The sequence below is a fragment of the Rhinolophus ferrumequinum genome, unplaced genomic scaffold (assembly GCF_004115265.2).
Source record: "Rhinolophus ferrumequinum isolate MPI-CBG mRhiFer1 unplaced genomic scaffold, mRhiFer1_v1.p scaffold_2_arrow_ctg1, whole genome shotgun sequence".
NCBI classification, from domain to species: Eukaryota; Metazoa; Chordata; class Mammalia; order Chiroptera; family Rhinolophidae; genus Rhinolophus; species Rhinolophus ferrumequinum.
The window spans coordinates 26,688-48,401 of NW_022680394.1; the positions used below are offsets into that span (position 1 = coordinate 26,688).

The 21,714-nt window shown below is 47.3% G+C and overlaps 2 gene segments (V, D, J or C); both read right to left on the bottom strand.

The window, feature by feature from the left end:
• Positions 1-4,451: 4,451 nt before the first annotated feature.
• On the bottom strand, positions 4,452-5,001 carry LOC117019982 (immunoglobulin heavy variable 1-46-like). The segment is given in 2 exon segments: positions 4,452-4,833; positions 4,917-5,001. Coding segments are annotated over 2 exon segments (378 nt in total).
• A 5,246-nt stretch (positions 5,002-10,247) lies between these two features.
• Positions 10,248-10,839, bottom strand: LOC117019983 (immunoglobulin heavy variable 3-23-like; the record flags this gene model as incomplete). The annotated part of the segment is given in 2 exon segments: positions 10,248-10,588; positions 10,693-10,839. Coding segments are annotated over 2 exon segments (387 nt in total), but the record flags the coding sequence as incomplete, so codon positions are not given.
• Positions 10,840-21,714: the final 10,875 nt, after the last annotated feature.

Consider the following 21,714-nt stretch of genomic DNA (forward strand, 5'->3'; position numbering starts at 1 on the left):
ATGATACTAAATCTACCGGTGTGTGGACATAGCAGGGGGAAGATGTAAGTGTATGTTGTCAGCCACATTGTGTCTAGTGAAATGTCCACATGCATGTTCCTTGAAGGAGAAAAATAAAATAACCCCTTAATTCTTCTGTGACACCTACTGACTGACAATCACCAGAATCCCCAATCTGTCGATATTATAAATTAGATCCTGATTGTATTTCAAAGTCGATGCCAATTCTGATAACGGCCTGGTGTGTCCTCCCCAGCCTGCAGCATCCCCACACCACGTCCCTGCCCTGTGCAAACAGCCCACTGGGTCTCCACCAGGAGCCTGAGGAGGAGGACACCTGCCCTCACCTGCCATCACCGTCAGTCCCAGACCTCAGTGTTTGCCTTGAATCATGGAAACTCATTTTAAATTTGAATTTATTGCCCGTTATGTTTGGTAAATTCTCACAACAGAATAGGATATTTACAGACACTTCAGCAGTACTTGCACAAACCTTGTTTTAAATTTTTTTCTTTTACATAAAGAGGTGGGAAGCCCCAGGCCCTCCGAGGAAGCCCCTCCCCTTCCCACTTCCCAACTACTCCGGGGCTGCAGCTCTTATTTGGTGGGTCCTGAGCGCCCCCTGCAGCCCAGTTTGCACCCTGCAAGGGAGGGTCCTTTCAGGGCTCACAGGGCGTGACCTCTAGCATCTCCCGTGCAGTGTTACATGTCTGTGCCCTGACTTCACAATGCTCCCTCCGGGACGCCATACGCTTTGACATCATTTCTGGAAACAGTGAATTGGCCTCACTAAACCCCAATGACACTGCAGGGAGATCTAAACCAAAGGTTTTATAAAACCCTCAAGGAGACCTTTCCCTGGGGCTGCCAGATGCACTGACACACTCAACACTCCCCTGAGCCCACAACCTCTCAGGGGTTTTGCAGGCCTCTCATCTCCTTTTGCTTCTTCTGGATGAAGGTCACGTCTGACTATATCTGCAGGTGGAGACTCACGGAGCTGCAAGCCCACTCCACATCTGGTCGTCAGTAGGACACACACACACTCACACACACACAAACAAATACACACTGATTTTTGTGCTAAGGAACTCCAAATTTGTCTTTCTTTTCTGTAGGTTTCACATGGGCAGTGAAACTCGGCCATGCACTGACACTCGGCCTCGGTGTGTGACCCCTTTGACAAATACAAGAAAAGCAAACGTGACTCAAACCGAGGGGACCTGGATTGATCCCTCTTGAAATAGTCTTCAGGGAATCAGGGTCTGCTGGCACCTGTCACCCTTCCATTCTTGGATAGAGTGAGCATTATAGGAGCTTAATGAATGATCACATGCCATGAAGTGCTAATTGCACAGGTACCTACTGTGCGTGAGGCATGTCGCCAGCAGGTAAGAGGTGTGACTTCCCCTGACTGACAGTCCTTGCTGTCCATTTGTACCTGGGACCAGGTGTCCATCAGGTCTTTAGAAGAAAACACACGGTCAGCTCCCTGGGAAGGACCTACGCGGGGCTGCTGACCACCTGCACTGCCATCCACGGAACAGGGAAGGCCTCCTGCATCCATGCAGCCCACTCTAAACAGACCCAGGGCATCACCCCAAGGCCACTGGAGGCTGTCCCTGCAGGTGACCTGAAACCTGGCACTGCCAGGGCCACTGGCCAGGCCCCAGAGCAGATGGCACCATGATGTGACAGCTTTCCCCAGGTCACAGGTCAGGAGACTTGGCTTTCACTTCTTCCTTAAAATAACTGTCATGGATACTCTGTGAAAATGTAGGCAACGGTTCTCTTATAAGTTAACACTTCCTGCACTTATTATTTACTCTAAAGCTGCCTGGGGAGTGCTGCTCTCTTTCTATCCACCTTCCCTCTCTGTGTCTCCACTATGACTCCTTTTCAACCTGTGTCCTGCACTAATTAACTCTCTCTTTTTCAACAGGTTGTGCAGACACCAAATGCCCTCTTATGCGAGTTTACCAAACGCTGGTGACATTAACTAACCAATGTGATGGCTGGTTATGTTGACACCTCAATAGTGCAAAAGCACCAGGCTTTGTTCCTGCTGATGTGAACACCTGGTGGACTGGGGACCAACACGTGTGACAGACAGGGTGTGGTGTCCATGACAACACGGACATCACTTGGCCTCTTCTGTTGCTGAGTCACTCGGGCCCAGGGTGTTCTACACAAGCTCAGGGACTGTACTTATCCAGACGGGGACACAGGAGAGAAACGTCCCCTGAGCACTGGAAGCCGATATGACACTGGGCGTTCCTGGTGACATATCAGGACAGCACTGCACTCAAACTCTGTGCTCTGAGCCCACAGGTGGCACGTCCAAACCTCCAAGGAGACTAAGTGACTGTAGCACCAACTTCTGGGCCCAGGTTCCTGCCGGCTCACCAGGTGTTTGGTGGCTCATCCACCTCCCCATGTGACTCAGTTATTGAAGCTGCTCCCAAGTCAGCTGCCAGATACCACAGACTGTGTGTGTGTGTGTGTGTGTGTGTGTGTGCACCAAACATGTGGACTGTCTCAGCCAGACAGCAACACCCAGCTTTACAGCTGCCACAGGCCAACGACAGGCTGTCTACAGCAGCTATTTCACACCCGTACTGCTCTCACACACCGACACAGCACGTGGAGGCTGGAGACACTGACGTGACTCATGAAATACTTCAGATCCTGAGAACTACAGATTCCACTGTGACCCTGTCTGTGAGCCCAGGTCCTTTATTTTGTGTGTATGATTAAAGTATTAAAGGGATCCCACCAAAACGGTCAGGACGACGTGGACTCGGGAATATGGCTCCTTCTGTCCCTCCACACGCCACCCTGAAAGCAGCCACATTACACATTTAGGGTCCTGTGTTCATAAGTTGTGCCCCTTACACCTGCCATGTGAGAATGGCAGGAAGTCCACCTCTGTATCACAAGTCCAAGTTCTTTTCAGCGCTGAGGGTCTGATCCCCACTCTTTGGAGACTATGAATTGGGAGAAGTGACCTTAAGTCTGTCCAGGGCAATGGAACGAGAGCTCCCCACCACTGCACACACTGCAGGACGTGAACCCCTGAGTCTCTGTGGTGCCTCAGGTACACTGACCACCCAGGAGGAAGAGCCTGTGTCGTCACCGATGAAAATGCTGCTTTTCTGTAAAGTGAACGGGACACACGGAATCTCACTCAATCTGTTAAAAGGACCTTTCACACTTTCCATCAGATCAATGATGCAGAGTTGTCATTGGACTGGCCTGTCCCCAGGGATGGGGACAGGTCTGATGGGTTTGCGGAAAGAGCTGCAAAGTGTCCTTTCCTGTTTGTCATCCTCGTTCTGTCTCCTTCTCTCCTTTGCAGATGACTTAGCACTCAGCTTCCCACCCGTTCTCTCTCTCCACAGCCAGCAGTCCAGCTCTCACTACACGAACCTTCCAGGGACGTTCAGAGGAGGAAACTGTTGGGGCCCAGGGTAGGCTCCCCAGGATATCCCACAATGGGGTATAACTATTTAGAATGAGTGACTTGAAAAGCAGCCAGAGCAAGAAGGGCACGTGGACTCTCGTTCTGTCCTCAAATGAAGGAAATTAATCTCCCCTGTGTAAGAGGCTGTCCTTGCTCCAAGGGTGGGCTCCTAAGGTATCAAGGTCTTGAACCCAGAAATAGAAGACATTTTGAAAATGTGATACATTGAAATACTTGAAATGGAGACTGAATGGACCTCTTGTATGGACACTGATGGCCACACACCGTCCTTGGAACAACAAGGTGGGGGGAGATTCTGCTCCAGGGAAGGCCACATGCTGCTGGATGGGACGTGTAGGGACCTGCCATGAGCCCCAAATGCAAGGGATGCAGCTCTGATGGTGGAACGAGCCCCTGCACCCTCTGGGAGACGCACAGCCCTGGGGTCACTGTGATTTAGACCCAGTTTAGCTCTTTTCAAGCACAGTAAGAGGACAAGTCTGCGTTTCAAACCTGAGTTGTGATGCTTTGGGACAGTTTACACAGACACCAACGTGCAGGTCCTACACGTATGTCCACACAGGACTGTGGATGCCTGCGTTCTCCAATGACTGTTTAGGGGCGGAGACATATCTCAGGGCTTCTGTGTTCTCTGTCCTCCATTCTGCTTCCTGCCGTGACCCTTAGACTGTGATGCAGTTTATCTTCTCTGACCACAGAGAGGGAGCCGCCTGCGACTGCTCCAAGGAGAAGATTCTGGCATCTTTTAAGGACTCAGTTCAGGGATGTCATGTTTCAAGCCACCATCATGGTCACATTTATACCGTGAAAATTAGAAAACACTACAGAAAGTTTAATATTATTTCTCCTGTTGGGAGTTGGTTTGTCACACAGAACTGAAAATATTCCATAAATAATTAACGAATCCAGTTCCTTCATCTCTATATCCTTAACCCTAAGTCAAAAGGCTGTGCCCAGCTGTCCCTGTCGTCTCCTCAGCCCCGCACAGCTGCCCTCTCCTCAGGGTTTCTGACACTCTCAGGATGTGGGTCGTCTCACTGTGTCCCTCGCACAGTAATACACGGCCGTGTCCTCAGGTCTCAGACTGCTCAGCTCCATGTAGGCTGTGCTGGTGGACGTGTCCCTGGTCATAGTGACTCTGCCCTGGAACTTCTGTGCGTAGTCTGTGCCACCACTGTTAGGGTTGATCCGTCCCATCCACTTAAGCCCTTGTCCCGGGGCCTGTCGCACCCAGTGCATATAGTAGCTGGTGAAGGTGTATCCGGAAGCCTTGCAGGACACCTTCACGGAGCCCCCAGGCTTCCTCACCTCAGCCCCAGGCTGCACCAGCTGGACCTCGGAGTGGACACCTGTGGGGAGGAGACAGGAGTGGGTGGATCCCCTGTGACTGGCCCAGGTCCCCTCATCATCCAGGGACTAGGGAGCCCCTTACCTGAAGCCACTGTCACCAGGAAGAGGATTGTCCATCTCCAGTCCATGGTGAGGGCTGTGCTGTCAGGACGTCTGTAGGGGAGCGTGTGGCTGTGGGGCGATGCTCTCAGGGCAGAGACATGTCCGTATTGAACCCCGCCCACATCAGCTCATTTGCATATTCATGAGCAGAGGGTTTCGTAGCTGAAGACTTGGCCCACCTGAGAGAAGCTCGATGACGCAGGACCATGCTCAGTGGGCGTCTGAGGGTCCAAGTCCTAATCCCTGATGGAGGATGTGTGTCCCCTGCCAGGTCCCTGAATCTGTGCAGACAGAGCTCCTCTCACTGAGGAACAATCCCCCCCAGGACGTGATCCTCACTGGGAACCCCCCTGTGAACGACCCGGAGACCACCTGAGCCTGGTCTCAGCCTCATCTGAATGTCTCATCCGGGTGTCACACTGTGTCCACAAATTTAGAAAATTTCAAATTATAATAGTAAAACCAACATAGTGATCCATTTTGTCGTCATTAAGACATCTTGAAGTCCTAGAAAAGCCATTTAAATGTGATTTTATTTCCTATTGTGTTTGGTAAATTCTCCCAATAGAACAAGATATTACAGACACTTCAGTGTCTTTGCACAATTTGTTTTAGATGTTTTTATAAAGAGGAAGGAATCCCCAGGCCCTCAGAGGAAGCCCCTTCCTTTCCTCTCCCCACCTGCTCCTGGGGCTGCAGCCCCTGCTGGTGGGTCCTGAGCGCCCCCTGCAGCCCAGTCTGCACCCTGCAGGGGAGGGTCCGCTCTGGGCTCACAGGGCGTGACCTCTAGCATCTCTAGTCCAGTGTTAAATGTCTGTGCCCTGTCTTCACAAATTTCCCTCAGGGACAACATAAGGTTTTGACATCATATATTGAAGTAATGAATTGGTTTCACTAAACACCAATGACACAGCAGGTTGTCACCTAACCCAGGGCATTATGAAACCACAAGGGACCCTGTTCCCTGAGGCTTCCAGATGCACTGACACAGTTCACATTCCCCTGCGTCCAGTAGCTCTCTGAGCTTTGGGGACCTCTTATCTCATTTAAGATCTTCTGGATGAAGGTGACATTTGAGGATCCCACATTGTCTCACAGGCTACTCTACCTCTGCTAATCAATAAATTAGACAATAAATTAGAGCCCATGATTTTAGCAGTAATGAACCCAAAAGTGTCTTTTTTCTCTGTGCTTTGTTCATAGGCCATTCCCCACTGGGAATATAGACCTGGGTGTGTGACTCTCTTGTAAATAGAACCCCAGGAAATGTGACACATGCACAGACTTGGGAGGAACCTACACCCTCTATCTGCTTTTTCTCACAGCCCATGGACCCGTGCAGAGGACCCATGAGATGGGCCAATCTTGTCCCTCAGACTGTCAGATACGAGGCCCAATCACACTATTGCCCCCTCACGGCACCTGCAGTGGGCGTCCCTTGGAGAACTCATGTCTGTGGGAGGGGAGGGACCTGAGAAGTTAAGGGAGGAGGAGGCACCACCGTTGTCAGCTGACTCAGGTGAGACTGCTCGTGTGTGTGTGACGTTATGTATCCTTAGGATTAATCACCTGTGAGGTGGTCCCCTGGGTCTGGCTGTGACCTCCTCAAGGGCTCTCCTGTGGTCAGCTCACTTCCCTGTGACCCCTCCCTTCCCCCTGCAGCTCCACAGTCTTTTCCTGACTCTGTTACCCTGGTAACTGTGCCGCCTCCCTAGGTCTGTCGTAGGTAAGAATTCCCACCCACCACTCAGAATAGGGTTCTGGAAAAGTCCTTCCCCTGGAGGGTCTGCCTGAGGGAAGTTCTGGGTGGATTTCTCAGTGTTTGTCCTCCCCTCCCCCTGTCAGGGACATGAGGGGACCCACATGAATCCTCCCTGGAGAACCTGCATGTGTCTGGAGGGAAAGCCCCCAGAAGTGTGGGGTGTGGCCCTGGACCCCTCCCCCAAAGGAGCCCACCCGTGTGCTCCATCCACTCAGAATACTCACCTGGAAGTGCTCCTACCAGCTTGAGCCTCCAGCACCTTCTGCCCCAGGTGAGCAGAATCACCTGCCCTCTGGATGTGCCTGTGTTTCCACACACAGTGTGGAGCCTGTTCTTGCAATTTTACTTCTGTGATGGGTTCAGGAGACATGACTGATCTTCATTTTTCCAGGTTCTCTTCTAAGAAAGGGAGTGATGATTTCCAAGGTCTTTAATGTTGGTGCAGAAAGCTGATGGACCTTCACAGGTCATCTTTGACCTGTTACTAGAGGTGGGAATCTCACCTCACTTAAGTGTAAGAGGCACCTGGACAGAGAGAACTGAAAATGACATCACTGAAAGTCTTAGCAATTTCAAGTCCCTCCCAGGAAGCTGGAACATGGAAAGTACAATAGGCCAGGATCCTGTTAAGCCTCAGGTGATGTCACACTTGGAAAAGCATCCGTGTCCCTGACTGGACCCAGGAGGTGCCTCTTTGATAAATAAAATCATGGGTATGCCTCACTGGTTTAATCAGGTGTCTCAGTATAAGCCAGGAGTAGAGATGAGGTCATACCAGAAGATACACTGTCATTTAATAATACACAGGGACTAAAAGTGGGGCAGAAAGAAAGGAGGTTTATTTGGATTCTGCAGAACAGGAGCATAACTCAAATTGGCAGTGAAGATGCAATATCGTTCAAGTAAAGGAAAGAATGAAATTTAGAAGACATCATGGCTGACTCTTTGGTTTCAAAGACTTAAAACGATCTCCTCGATTTCAAAAGGAGACACAACCAGGAAACAGAGCCTTTGGGTGGGACGCCCCCCTGGCAGAGCCTGGTACTTGTCAGCCCTGCCATCACAGCCATGGTGAGACTGCCCTCGTGGGTCCATAAAGTGAGACACCACCTGAGTGGGGTCAGGACTTGGGACCACCACCCCGTTGGGTACAGAATGAGGGGCATCCAGCCAAAGAGGACTGTTTTCCAACCTTAATATCACATAGGATTTACCTGGCAAGTTTTGGACCAGGTTGGGGCCATCACTCCGTCCTTCTTTCCTATTTACCCCTTTCAGAATGGGAACGTCTCCCCTATGTCTGACCCACCATCACATTTTGAAAGCATGTAACTTGTCTAGATTCCTAGGTTCACAGCTGGAGAGGAATTTTGCCTCAGGGTGAATCACAGCTCAAGTTCAACAGAAACTGATGAGACTATACTTAGGTGAGACTTTGGACCTTAGTCTTTAGAGCTGATGCTGAAATGAGTAAGAATTTTGGGCTGTTGGGGTTGAGTTCATGTCTTTTGCATGTGGGGAGGGCATATATTTTGGCGATCATCTATTCTGGCATATAATTTGTAGGATGTTATGGATTGAACTGGGTGCCTCCCAAATTTGTATGTTGGAGTCTTACTGCTCAATGATGGTGTGTAAAATACGGCTTTGAGTCAGCAAATAAGGTTACATGAGGTCAGAATGTGGTGGTAGAACTCCAATAGGATCAGAGCATTGTACAAAGAGGAGGAGAGAGATCTCCCTCCACCATTTAAGGCACGTAAGGACTCAGTAAGAGCGTGGTCAACTGCGAGCCAGGTCAGACCTTTCACCAGGACCTAAATCAGCTGGGCCCTTGATTTTGTTTTTTGTTTGTTTGTTTTTCACCCAGGCCCAGATACATCTATTTTTATAACAGCAGTGTTTCATCTAAGTATAAGCTGAAGGTGATGATCTCATGTAACATTATTTCAATATGCTCTTTATTTTTTTCCCCAGGTTCCTTTTTTGTTGTTGTTGTTGTTTTGTTTGTTTGTTTGTTTTTGTTAGTTTCAGGTGTACAAAACAATGTAATAGTTAGACATTTATCATTTATATCCCTCACACAGTGACAGCCCCTACTTCCCCCTTCTACTACCCCTCTGACATCGCGTACGGCCATTACATTTCCACTGTCTCTATTGCTGATGCTGTACTCTGCTTCTCTGCTTATATATAAAATTGTAGTTGACATTCATTGTTGTGCAGCTTCAGCTTCAGGTGTACAGTGCAGTGATCAGGCATGTATATCACCCCTGAGATGGTCTCCCTAATGAGGTAGTGTCCATCAGATACCCTACAAAATCTTTACAACATTATTGATTGCATTACCCGTGCCCTTGATTTTGAACTTTCCAGCCTGCACAACAGTCAAAATCAATTACTGTAGTATGAGGCATGTGGCTTTTGGTACCTTTTCCTGGAAGCCCAAGATGAGTGAGAAAGCTTGGTATTTGTAATTATATAAAAATATTTGATACTTTCATGAAAAGGAATACATATGTAAGTGATTGATAAATACCAAGTAAAATGGAGATAAAATAGAGATGTTAAATAAAGATCAACAAGATTAGGAATTCCCTAAGGAAAAGAAAATGAAACTTTGTGCTTCTGCATTTTTCTTCTTATACAGATGTATCTTCTACTAACACATACATTAAATGCATCTGTGTGTTCTTGTGTGTGTGTGTTTGACTCTGTGTATGACAATAATAACATTGCATAAAATGAAATTATTTATTAAGTGTCTCTTACGAAGTCCAGGGAACTGATTCTCGATGGCCACATAAGAAGGAGAAAGTCAAGTGAGGCACCAGCTGCTTCGCCCACGGACATGTCAGGCTTTCGTCTTTCTTCTCTTATTTCCTGAGGACAAGTGGCTCTTTATAGGGTTGGGAACTAAACCTGGGAACTATCATTCCTGAAACCTGCCAGGGGAAGAAGGATGTACATGTTCTCAGTTTCTTTGGGAAAACAATATGGGAGATTACATTTGCAATTCAGATTAATTTGTTATACCATGAGTTAAACCTTCCCAATATTAAACAATTAAACATATGGAATTTTCTATTTTTATTATATTATAATTATTTTACCTGAGGATTCTGAAGACAACCAAGACGCAGCCCTGCTGCTGAGAACTTACTGCACCGTGTCAGTTGTGACTCTTGTTCACAATACGTGCCAATTTCAGAAATGAAGCAAATGCATATACACGCCATGTGTAATAACTGTTGTGTTTGAAATGTTAATACAACATGTCATGGTTTAGAACAGATGCGGTGGAGGGTGTCTCTTGGGGAGCTGTTGGTATTTAAAGTAAGGAGACTCTACATGGTGCCAGGACACACCCTCCCCTCCTACCGTGTTACACCTACCCTCAGGCTCCTTCCTGAGCTCAAATGATACACGTGCCTCAGGTGGTCCAAGCACAGCCTCCTGGACCCTGTGCACCCCCTGGTGTCCCGAGCGCCCCCTGGTGTCCCGAGCGCCCCCTGCAGCCCAGCCCCTCTGCCCCCTGCAGGGAGGTTTGTGTCTGGGCTCACACTGACTTCCCCTCACTGTGTCACTCGCACAGTAATACACGGCCGTGTCATCAGCTCTCAGGCTGGTCATTTGCAGATACAACGTGTTCTTGGCGTTGTCTCTGGAGATGGTGAATCGGCCCTTCACGGAGTCGGCGTAGTATGTGCTACCACCACCATTACTAATGGCTGAGACCCACTCCAGCCCCTTCCCTGGAGCCTGGCGGACCCAGTGCATCCAGTAGCTACTGAAGGTGAATCCAGAGGCTGCACAGGAGAGGCGCAGAGACCCCCCAGGCTGCATCAAGCCTCCCCCAGACTCCACCAGCTGCACCTCACACTGGACACCTGCAAACACAAGAGATATTCTGCTCAGAAACTGTCACACACTCACTGTTTCTCTCACTCATATAATCTCCCATATTCAGAATCTCCTGTTCTCCATAAATTACCTCTTAAAACAGCAACAAGGAAAACCCAGCTGAGCCCAAACTCCATGGTGTGTCGTCTGTGCTCTGTCCTGATCACGGAATGGGGACACCTGGGGATCCCGGGGCTGGGGCTCCTGTCCCACAGCTGCAGGGTCAGGGCTGGGCTGGTTTTCATCAGCACAGGGGCCCCTATTTGCATGTCCTCCTTCCATATAGGGAGCTCGGGGCTTGGACACCTAGACAAGGGCAGGGCCTCATGCAGGCGTGAGTGTCCTGGTTAGTTGGTGGCCACGTGAGAGTTCAGGAAAACATGATTTCTTATACGTGATGGTGCTGGAGTGAATTCTCAGCACCCTTTACCTCATTTCATTTGTATGTGAGCACCCAGAGCAAGTGACCAAGGTATCAATCCCACCTGCATGTTACAGAGGTAAAGCTACACACGGCAGCCTATGGAGCCGTGTGATGTGTCCAAGGGCACATATCAGCTGAGAGGGAGCCCCAGTACCCTCCCCATGGACCCCACTGCTCCCTCATCCCACTCCAGGGCAGGGATGGACATGCCAGGTGTGGTTCCAGAACTTCTTTCCTGTAATAAAAACACATGTGATTTTCTGCATTGTAGTATTTACCTAAGAATGTAGAGAATCACAGTTCATGCAGCTGTATTTTCATGAGTGTCACATTTTGCATGTTATTGTCTGTCTGTAAGTAAGTCTTTCCCTACCAATTGTCCCTTTATTTCCTTGTAGTAGCTTTAATGATGCATATTTCACCACAGTAAATGGCCCAGATCAGGAGGATGCAGGTCTTACCTAAATCTATAGGCATTTTATTGGACCTGGAAGCAAGGAGCACGAGTAGGAACAGCCCCACCCATTCTCCTCTCGCTGGGTCATTCTCAGTGTCCCACCTGAGGGACTTGTGGTGATGCCCAGCTCAGGTGGGCTTCTCGTGCAGGAGACTAGCAGGCAGGGAAAGAGCCACCATGGCAGGGACAAGGGACCCTATCAGTAGTGTGGGGCTGTGACTTCACAGTGGGGAAGGAAGACGTTTAACTCTTAGTGAACCCACAAGGGTATATTTGGAACTGCTCAGTTTTGATGACATATGGACAAGTGTCAATATCAATATATAATTGAGTGAATGATACTAAATCTACTGGTGTGTGGACATAGCAGGGGGAAGATGTAAGTGTATATTGTCAGCCACATTGTATGTAGTGAAATGTCCACATGCATGTTCCTCAAAGCAGAAAACTAAAATAACCCCTTAATTCTCCTTGCTCACACCTACTGACTGACAGTCCACCAGAATCCCCAATCTGTCTATATTATAAGTTAGATCCTGATTGTATTTCAAATTCGATGCCAATTCTGACAACGGCCTGGTGTGTCCTCCCCAGCCTGCAGCATCCCCACACCACGTCACTGCCCTGTGCAAACAGCCCACTGGGTCTCCACCAGGAGACCGAGGAGGAGGACACCTGCCCTCACCTGCCATCACCGTCAGTCCCAGACCTCAGTGTTTGCCTTGAATCATGGAAACTCATTTTAAATTTGAATTTATTGCACATTATGTTTGGTAAATTCTCCCAATAGAATAGGATATTTACAGACACTTCAGCAGTACTTGCACAAACCTTGTTTTAAAATTTTTTCTTTTATATAAAGAGGTAGGAAGCCCCAGGCCCTCCGAGGAAGCCCCTCCCCTTCACACTTCCCAACTACTCTGGGGTGACAGCTCTTATTGAGTGGGTCCTGAGCGCCCCCTGCAGCCCAGCCCGTGTCCTGCAGGGGAGGGTCCTGTCTGGGCTCACAGGGCGTGACCTCTAGCGTCTCTAGTCCAGTGTTACATGTCTGTGCCCTGACTTCACAATGCTCCCTCAGGGACACCATAAGCTTTGACCTCATCTCTGGAAATAGTGAATTGGCCTCACCAAACCCCAATGACACTGCAAGGAGACCTGAAACAAAGGTTTTCTAAAACTCCCAAGGAGACCTTTCCCTGGGGCTGCCAGATGCACTGACACACTCAACACTCCCCTGAGCCCACACCCTCTCCGGGGCTTTGGGGACCTCTCATCTCCTGTAGGTTCCTCTGGTTAAGGTCACATCTGACTGTATCTGCAGGTGGAGACTCACGGAGCTGAAAGCCCACTCCACATCTGGTCGTCAGTAGGACACACACACACACACACACACACACACTGATTTTTGTGCTTAGGAACTCCAAATTTGTCTTTCTTTTCTGTAGGTTTCACATAGGCAGTGTCCCTGCACTGACACTTGGCCTCGGTGTGTGACCCCTTTGACAAATACAAGAAAAGGAAACGTGACTCAAACCCAGGGGACCTGGATTGATCCCTCTTGAAATAGTCTTCAGGAAACCAGGGTCTGCTGGTACCTGTCACCCTTCCATTCTTGGATAGAGAGAGCATTATAGGAGCTTAATGAACGATCAGATGCCATGAAGTGCTAAGTGCACAGGTACCTACTGTGCGTGAAGCGTATCGCCAGCAGGTAAGAGGTGTGACCTCCCCTGACCAACAGGGCTTGTCGTTCATTTGCACCCGGGACCAAGTGTCTGTAAGGTCTTTAGAAGAAAATGCACGGTCAGCTGCCTGGGAAGGACCTACGCGGGGCTGCTGACCACCTGCACTGCCATCCACGGAACAGGGAAGGCCTCCTGCATCCATGCAGCCCACTCTAAACAGACCCAGGGCATCACCCCAAGGCCACTGGAGGCTGTCCCTGCAGGTGACCTGAAACCTGGCACTGCCAGGGCCACTGGCCAGGCCCCAGAGCAGATGGCACCATGATGTGACAGCTTTCCCCAGGTCACAGGTCAGATGCTTCGCTTTCACTTCTTCCTTAAAATAACCATCATGGACACTCTGTGAAAATGTAGGAAACATTTCTCTTATGAATTAACATTCCCGCACTTATTAGTCATTGGCTGTAAGGCTGCCTGGGGAGTGCTTGTCTCTTTCTATCCCCCTTCATCTTTGTGTTTCCACTGTGAGCTCCTTTTCAACCTGTCCCCTGTTCTTATTCACTGTCTTTTTCAACAGCTTGTGCAGACACTAAACGCCCTCTTATGCGAGTTTACCAAACGCTGGTGACATTAACTAACCAATGTGATGGCTGGTTATGTTGACACCTCAATAGTGCAAAAGCACCAGCTTTGTTCCTGCTGATGTGAACACCTGGTGGACTGGGGACATGCCTGTGACAGACAGGGTGTGGTGTCCATGACAACACAGACATCACTCGGCCTCTTCTGCTGCTGAGTCACTCAGGCCCAGGGTGTTCTACACAAGCTCAGGGACAGTACTTACCTGGAGGGAGACACAGGAGAAAAATGTCCCCTGAGCACTGGAAGCAGATACGACACTACGTTCCTGGTGACATATCAGGATACTATAGCCATCAAACTCTGTGGTCTGAGTGCACACGTTCAAACCTCCCAAGGACACTAAGTGACTATCTTTTGGGCCCAGGTTCCTGCCAGCTGACCAGGTGTTAGGTGGTTCACCCACCTCCCCAGTGGGATTCGGTTATTGCAGCTGCTCCCCAGTCAGCTGCCTGTTACCATGTACTCTGTGTGTGTGTGTGTGTGTGTGCACCAAACATGTGGACTGGCTCGGCCAGACGGCAAGACCAAGCTTTACAGCTGCGACAGGCCAACGACAGGCTGTCTACAGCAGCTATTTCACACCCGTACTGCTCTCACACACTGATACAGCACTTGGAGGCTGGAGACACTGACATGACTCAGGAAACACTTCAGATCCTGAGAACTACAGATTCCACCGTGACCCTGTCTGTGAGTCAATGTCCTTTATTTTGTGTGTGTGATTAAAGTATTAAAGGGATCCCACTGAAGCAAATGGTCAGGACGAAGTGGACTCGGGTATGTGGCTCCTTCTGTCCCTCCACACGCTACCTTGAAAGCAGCCACATTACACATTTAGGGCCCTGTGTTCAGGAACATGTATATCACACAAGATTTAAAAAGAAATTATTGGAAAATAATTTTATTATTGGAAAATAATAAAAATTATTGGAAAATAATTTTTATGATATGAAAAAGCATAATTAACATGTTTTAGTTAGCTTCTGTCCATCAAAGAGCAATTTAATTCCAAAACAGAAACACTTCAAATTTAGAAAATATAATTTAATGACATTGAAAGGAGTATTATTTTTTTAAAGTCTGTTCATCCAGTGGGTAGAAAACCTTGCTCTTACATGGTCTATACTGTACGTCAATTTTGTGCAAGAAAATGAATTTGGCTAATTAACTGCTTTAGCTCATGAGTTTTCTATTCATATCTAGAACACTCTGAGTTTGCACTGTTCAATCTTACAATTTGCTATAAATGGAATGTATTTCAGAATATTTTATCCACAGGTTGTGCTGCCCTAAATCTCAACTGATTTTGGTCCTCAAACACCATGTTCTTGATTTTGTTTTTGTTGTTGGCTTTCACTTTACCACAGCTACTGGAAAATATACTTCAACGGGAATAAAGATGAAATCAAATAAAAACCCATAAATATATATATATGTGTATGTGTATATATATGGTGCTAAAAAATGTATACTCATTTTAAGAAAGGAAAACTGTAATACTCACTATATACTGATAACAAAGATGATAACAAAGATGATACAAGTCACGTTTGACATCTGCAATGACAAGAGGAGCTCATAGTGGTTCCCATCAGTGTCCAGACACTTCTGATTACAGTGACCTACTGTTACATAGGTAACATCTCTTAAAATGTGTACACATTTTTTTGGCACCTGTGGGGACAGGGCCAGAAGTGCTGTTTCCAGGCTCTCAGCCTCACGTGGAAAGGTGTTGGCTCGGGTAGTAAATGACCATCAACTGTGATTGGATGGTCATGGGCTGTAGCCTGTTGGCCAATTGGCCACTGATGTGGTCATCATGACTGCGTTGGTTGGTTGGCTGGTTGCCAGGTGAGAAAAGGCGGATTGAGGATCATGTGGCTCCTACTTTGTGTGTCTCCAACCCAGTCACCAGCGAGAATATAGTGGTGTGACTCCCCTATCTATGGCTCCGTGGGTGTTCCTTTTTGGCCTCATCATATCCTGCGTTCTTATGTGGGGAGCGGGAGCAGAGACCCCGCATGTCACTCTGCATGACACATGGTGCAGCGAGCAGGGTGTGGTGTTGGCGGAAACTCTCCGAAAGGGAATGGAGCAGTTTATACGTCTGAAAGCTCAGTTTCAGGAAGCCTGTGAGGAGCTGCGCTGGGAACAGGAAGGGGGGGAGAGGGGGCTGCAGGAGCCAGACTGCAGCCCCCAGGGAGAGCAGGGGAGGCAGGCTGTGGTGAGATCCCAGGCTCTGGCCTGGGCGCTGGGGCTGCAGGGGACTTGGAAACTCCACTCCAGGTGCAGCATTTGCAGGGGGAGCCGAACACCGGCTCCTGGGGCAGCTTTGCTGGAACAAACATTCCTCTGCACAGCTGTGGTAGCTGGCCTGTCCTGAGGGTTGGGGTACAGTCTGTCAGCCTTGCCCTGGCATAAGGTGTCTTGTCCAAGGCTGGTGCCACCCTCAGGTCCAGAGGTCTGGCCTCGTGTGGGAACTCCAGTCCTGGGGGGGTCTAAAGGCATATATGGAAGACCTGGGGAAACAGTGCAGAGTCTGCCAAGGACACCCCGAGAGATCCCAAACCCATAGGCCACGCACAGTCAGTGACCGTGGGCTGGCAGCAGCTCAGCACCCCACACCTCACACCACACATTCTCCATCTATTTCTATCCCCGTCTGACCTTCTCCTTCAGTGTCTGTCAACATCTGTCTGTCTGACTAGGTTCAAGATATTCATGAAACATCTGCTCTTGTCACCACCCTGCAGTGATCCTTTGAAGCCCCCAAGGGACCTTACTTCATCCCTAGCTCAGGATGCCTTATCTACCCTGTTTCCTATCTTCCTACCTCTCCTGAATGTGGGGTCTCTGACTCTCTCCTGTGTGTGGGGTTCCCATATGTATGTATTAAATCTGTTTATTTTGTCTTACTAATCTGTGTCACAAATACTTGATTATTAGAGCAGCCAAAAGAACCTTGAGGGTAGAGGAAAGTTTCTTCCCCATCTAAGCAAGTAATCAGATATTTAATAAAAGGTTAAATTTTGGAGTGTATCTACATCACTGTGTCATGCAATAAGATTCAACAATTTAAATTACCTTATTCTAAGGACTAAGTGATTAGATCAATGAAATATGGGACTATCTACCAATTTAACTCCTGGATGTGAAACTTTTATTACAGTTTCAAAAGCAGGAATGAATAAGACAAAAAGTTTTGCCTTTGGGAATATTGACTTCAAGATGGTTAAGAAACAAGACTCAAAGAACTTTGACCATCCCCCTTTCCTGCCTAAGAGATTCTGATGGAAAGACCTGGTTTAGGAGGGGAACCTTGGTATAAAGTCATTAGCATAAGGCGAAAGGCACCCAGGGAGCCTGCTGACCACCCTTCCCCCACGTCCCATTTTCTTCTGTGTTGTCTCACAACAATTTAACTTATGTGAGTGTGCCACTCTTCCTAAATTATCTGCAAAGCACCCAATCTGACTTCACTGTCTTTGTAATTTTCACGTGTTTGTGAGTTACCCATGCTCATATATTAAAATTAGTTTTTATTTTACCAATCTGAGCCTGTTAATTAGCTCAGGTGGAAGTTGTTACTATAGTCAGAGAGAACAGTGCCTTGGGGAGAGGTGGGAGGAAAGGAAGGAAGATCTGAGGGGAAACGAAAAGACAGATGAGATCATTCTGAAGAAAAGGTGCAGCTATAGCTAATTGTAATGGATTATTAACACTAGTAGCATTGCAGGCTGGGAAAAATCTCCACCCTTGCGTCCTCAGGACAGTTCCTTCAAGGGAATCCCGCCTCCCAGTGGAAAGGAGTCATCAAGATAGACGCACGCTGGGAACGCCCTCAAAATGCCCTGGGATCACTTGTGACTCCAACCCTGAATATTTCGCGCCCTCATTCAAATATAATCCTAAATTTTCTTTGTTCCAGCTCAGTCGCTTGACTGGGCTTGCCCACTCTTGTGTTTTGGGAATATATTTTCTTTCTTTTAATACTTCCTCGGCCTGCTTGCCTTTGTTCATGAGGCGTTGTTCCTACATCCTGGAACGCTTTCCTGTGATGACTCTGACCTGCTCTCCGATAACACACTTACTAGGTTAGGGCAAAAGGAATAATTTTTAAAGCCCCCACAGCATTGGGGAGGCTGCGAGGAGAATTACTGGCCGGGGCACTGCTGGCTCCTGGAAACGGCTGCAGCTGGGAGCTCAAGGACAATTACCATCAGAGATAAGCGGTGTGTTTGTTCTCCCTGTAGTTCTTCCTGGTCTATTTGTGGGTTTGGGAGAATCTGGAAGTGCGGCAGGTCCTGTTTCTCTCCTCTACGTGCACATTGGCGGAGCCACGACTCACGGGTTTTCTTTACTGAATCTTTCCTCCCAGAGATGGTCATTTTTTGTGTGTCTATGTCTCTTGTGTCATTTATCATGACAAGGAAATACCATAGGGACAGAAATCCTTTGGCTTCCTTGGTTAAGCTGTGAAAAGGCTTATTGGTTTGAGTAGCTATTAAAATCCTCTCATCAGTGGCCAGAGTATATGGATCCTTTGAATTGGGAAAACTTCTAAATTGGAAAAAACTGTTAGAGAACGATCATGACAAACAGCTGTTTTATTTCACCCTAGAGAAAGATCCCATTTTCAATACAAATGAATTCGAGGAAATGTAACTATTCTTAATCTTTTGAATGAGTTATGTAGCTTCTTGGGTCTTATCAGACACTAGTATCAATATAACGTTTAAAAAAGGCAGAAGGGAAAATCAAGAGATGTGCAAATATTAAAAATCTTTCTGGAGATGTAAGATTTTGAGAACTGGTATGTTGAAAAAGGTTTTAAAAGATTTAATAACCAATCAGAAACTTGACAAAAATGGAAGTTGATTTTTCAGTCTGATGGAAAAGAGAAAGTCTCTGTGTGGACAGTCCCAGAGAGCAGTTTCCAGGCTCTTGGCCTCACCTGGAAAGGTGCTGGCTCGGTTATTAGATGGCCATCAGCTGTGACCAGTTTGCCATTGGCCACCAGTATAACTGCTGTGGCTGAGCTAGCAAGTGCGGATTCCGGGTAGCAAGTGGGTTGGTTGGCAGAGAAGCAGACGGCGGATTGCGCATCGTGTGGCTCCTGCTTCCTGTGTCTCCAACCCAGCTGCCCGTGAGACTATAGTGGTATGACTCCCCCATCTATGGCTCCGTGGGTGTTCCTTTAGGGCCTCACCATATCCTGCGTTCTTGTGCAGGGAGCGGGACCAGAGACTCTGCATGACACTCTGTATCTCCTTCAGGTCCTCTGCCCGGTAGATCTGAGATGTAAACACAGCCCACAAACTGCCCCGGGCCTGCTGAGCTAAATAAAATAAAAATTTCAAAAGGGGCACTTTTAACAATACAAGCCTCCCTCGGGCATCCTGGCTCCCCTTTTCCTGCCTCCTTAAAGTCTGTGAAGCACAAATAAAACCCTGAGCAGAATCCCCTTAGCAAGAGACAGGAAGACTTCATGCAGGAGCCTCACAAAAATTTAACTGTCACAGGTGTTCAGATTTCCATGTATTACCTTAAATCTCCCATTTTTACATCTAAAATCTGAGAACCCACTCCCACCCTTGTCTAAAATGTCCTATTTACCTGATTTCTCCTCACTGTCTTTGGAAATGTCGTGGTTATGTGAATTCTAGGTGCTCATGTATTACAATTCCTGGTCTCTGTCTGCAGTTGGGTAGAAGTTAGAAGGAGTGCGAGTTCTTCGTCTCCTTTCTGAATTCAAAGTGGCAGAGAAAATTATCTGTGCAGCTAACTTCTTGCACCTAGAGACTCTAGGGTTTTCTATATTCTTTCCTCCCAGAGATGTTCTTTGTTTCCTGTGTCTGTGTCTTGCATGTTGTTTGTCCTAAGAAGGAACTACCGCGGGGACAGAACACAGGTAACAGGCTCCCGTAAGCCTGTCATTGGAGCCGACCCCACAGGCTGGGGAGTTACGTGGCTCTCTCCAGACTGAAGTCTGCGGACTCTGTGTCCCGGGAGCTTGGCTTTGTGACCGAGAAAACTAATCCTCTGGTCTCCACCATCGGCCAGGTGCACTTACTCCATTGCACCTGGTGGCCAGTGGGAGAAGCTGGGGTTCCCAGTGCGCCTCTGCCTGGCTGTGCCAGCTCCCAGGGGAGTGTGTCCTGAGGGGCCTCTGCCCATAAGGGGCATCTGTCCCCCCAGTCTTCCTTACCCGTTAGTGCTGGACAGATCCCGGTCCAGTAGCACCTGCTTGGGGCCACAAATTAGTGGGTTTGGGACTGGAGGTGCCTCACATTTTGTGGGAGGCCTGACACACCCTGTCCACCCCTCCATCCTGACCTCCTGGGTGACGAAGGTCTGTGCTTTCTCTGACTGTCTTTGGGGTGACCCTTTGGCTGTGGGAGGGCTGCTTCCTCTGCACTCGGTGTGGAGGGGCCTCTGGCTTCCTGGCCTGAGCTGTAAAGAAGCTGGTTGGTGTCTCACTATTTAGTCCTCACTGTCCACGGACAGACGATGGGTCCTGGAATGGGGAAAAGTTCTACATTTACATTGTGTTATAGAGCTCTTGTGACAACCAGCTGTGTTCTTGGTAAACATCTTGTGCATTCTCTATAGTTATTACTAATTCTGTTAATTTGTGATCTCCGGTGTGACACCAGTTTGTATTTGTGTGTGTTAGGATGTTTTGTATCTCCGGACGGTGTTACCAGTTTTTGATATTTGATTGGCTTGAACAAATTAAATGCTTATATAAATTAAGAAATAAAATACAAACTAATCCAAATACTTTATGATCTGGTGAAATATTTGATATTAAAGCTAGTTTTAGTTTGGTTTGATTACACTGTCATGTCTTTGAAAATTAACATAAAATACATTTTTTAACTGGGTTTATAAAAATTAGTTATCTTTGTTAAAAAATATGTCAAGAAAATAGCTTTGGTAATTACTGACTTTGAAATCTCAGTTTTAACTGCTATGTATATAAAATAGGTACAATTAAAATGAAAGATATTTAGGTAAACTTTTAAGCGATAATTACATTATATTTTTACATTGAAAATATTTTCTAGGTATCTTTGGGAACTTGAAATTTTAAAGTTTTGTTATGTAAATTAAATGATGGATAGTTATTGAATGTCTAGACCGTTTCTAAATAAGAGACTAATGGAACTTATTACCGAACATCAATTTATCAACTTTATGCTATTGTAGAGGAACTAAATATATTTGGGTGTATTAGTAAACATGTCTTCTGCAACATTAAAATTTTTGTGTGTGTTCAGAGGAAACGTATTTCTAGAAATTATGAAATCAGCATCAAGCTAAAGAATCCTGGTGTAGCTGCACGATTGGTCACTTCGTTTTCACTGCTGATTAAGATGGACATTTGAATCGTTTATGTCTCTGCTATTGTGAACAGCGCTTCTGTGGATTCACGTAACAGCCTTTAACACCTGTTTTCAATTTTGGGGGTGTATTTCTAGAAGTGGATCTGTGGAGCCACATGGGCATTTTTTTGTGGGGTGGAAATTTCAAAGTGTTGCATGCAGAGGCCACACCATTGTAATTTTTCACGTTCAATGTTTAAGGGTTCTAATTTCTCTACGCTGTTGCTGCCATTTGTTAGTTTTAGTTTCCGGATTATAACCCTTCTGGTACCTGTGAGGGGGTTCACACTGTGGTTTTCATTTGCATTTGCATCAGGACTGACGCTGTGGAACATATTAGTGTGCCTGGTGACTATTTGCACGTCTCATCTGGAGAAGGTTCTATTCAAGTCTATTTTACAATTTTAGTCGTTTGTCTTTTTTTGTCATGAGTTGTAAAAGTTCTTTGTCTCCTGGATAACAGACTATTATCAGATATATAATGTGTACCTATTTGGTTCCATTTTATTGGGTGTAT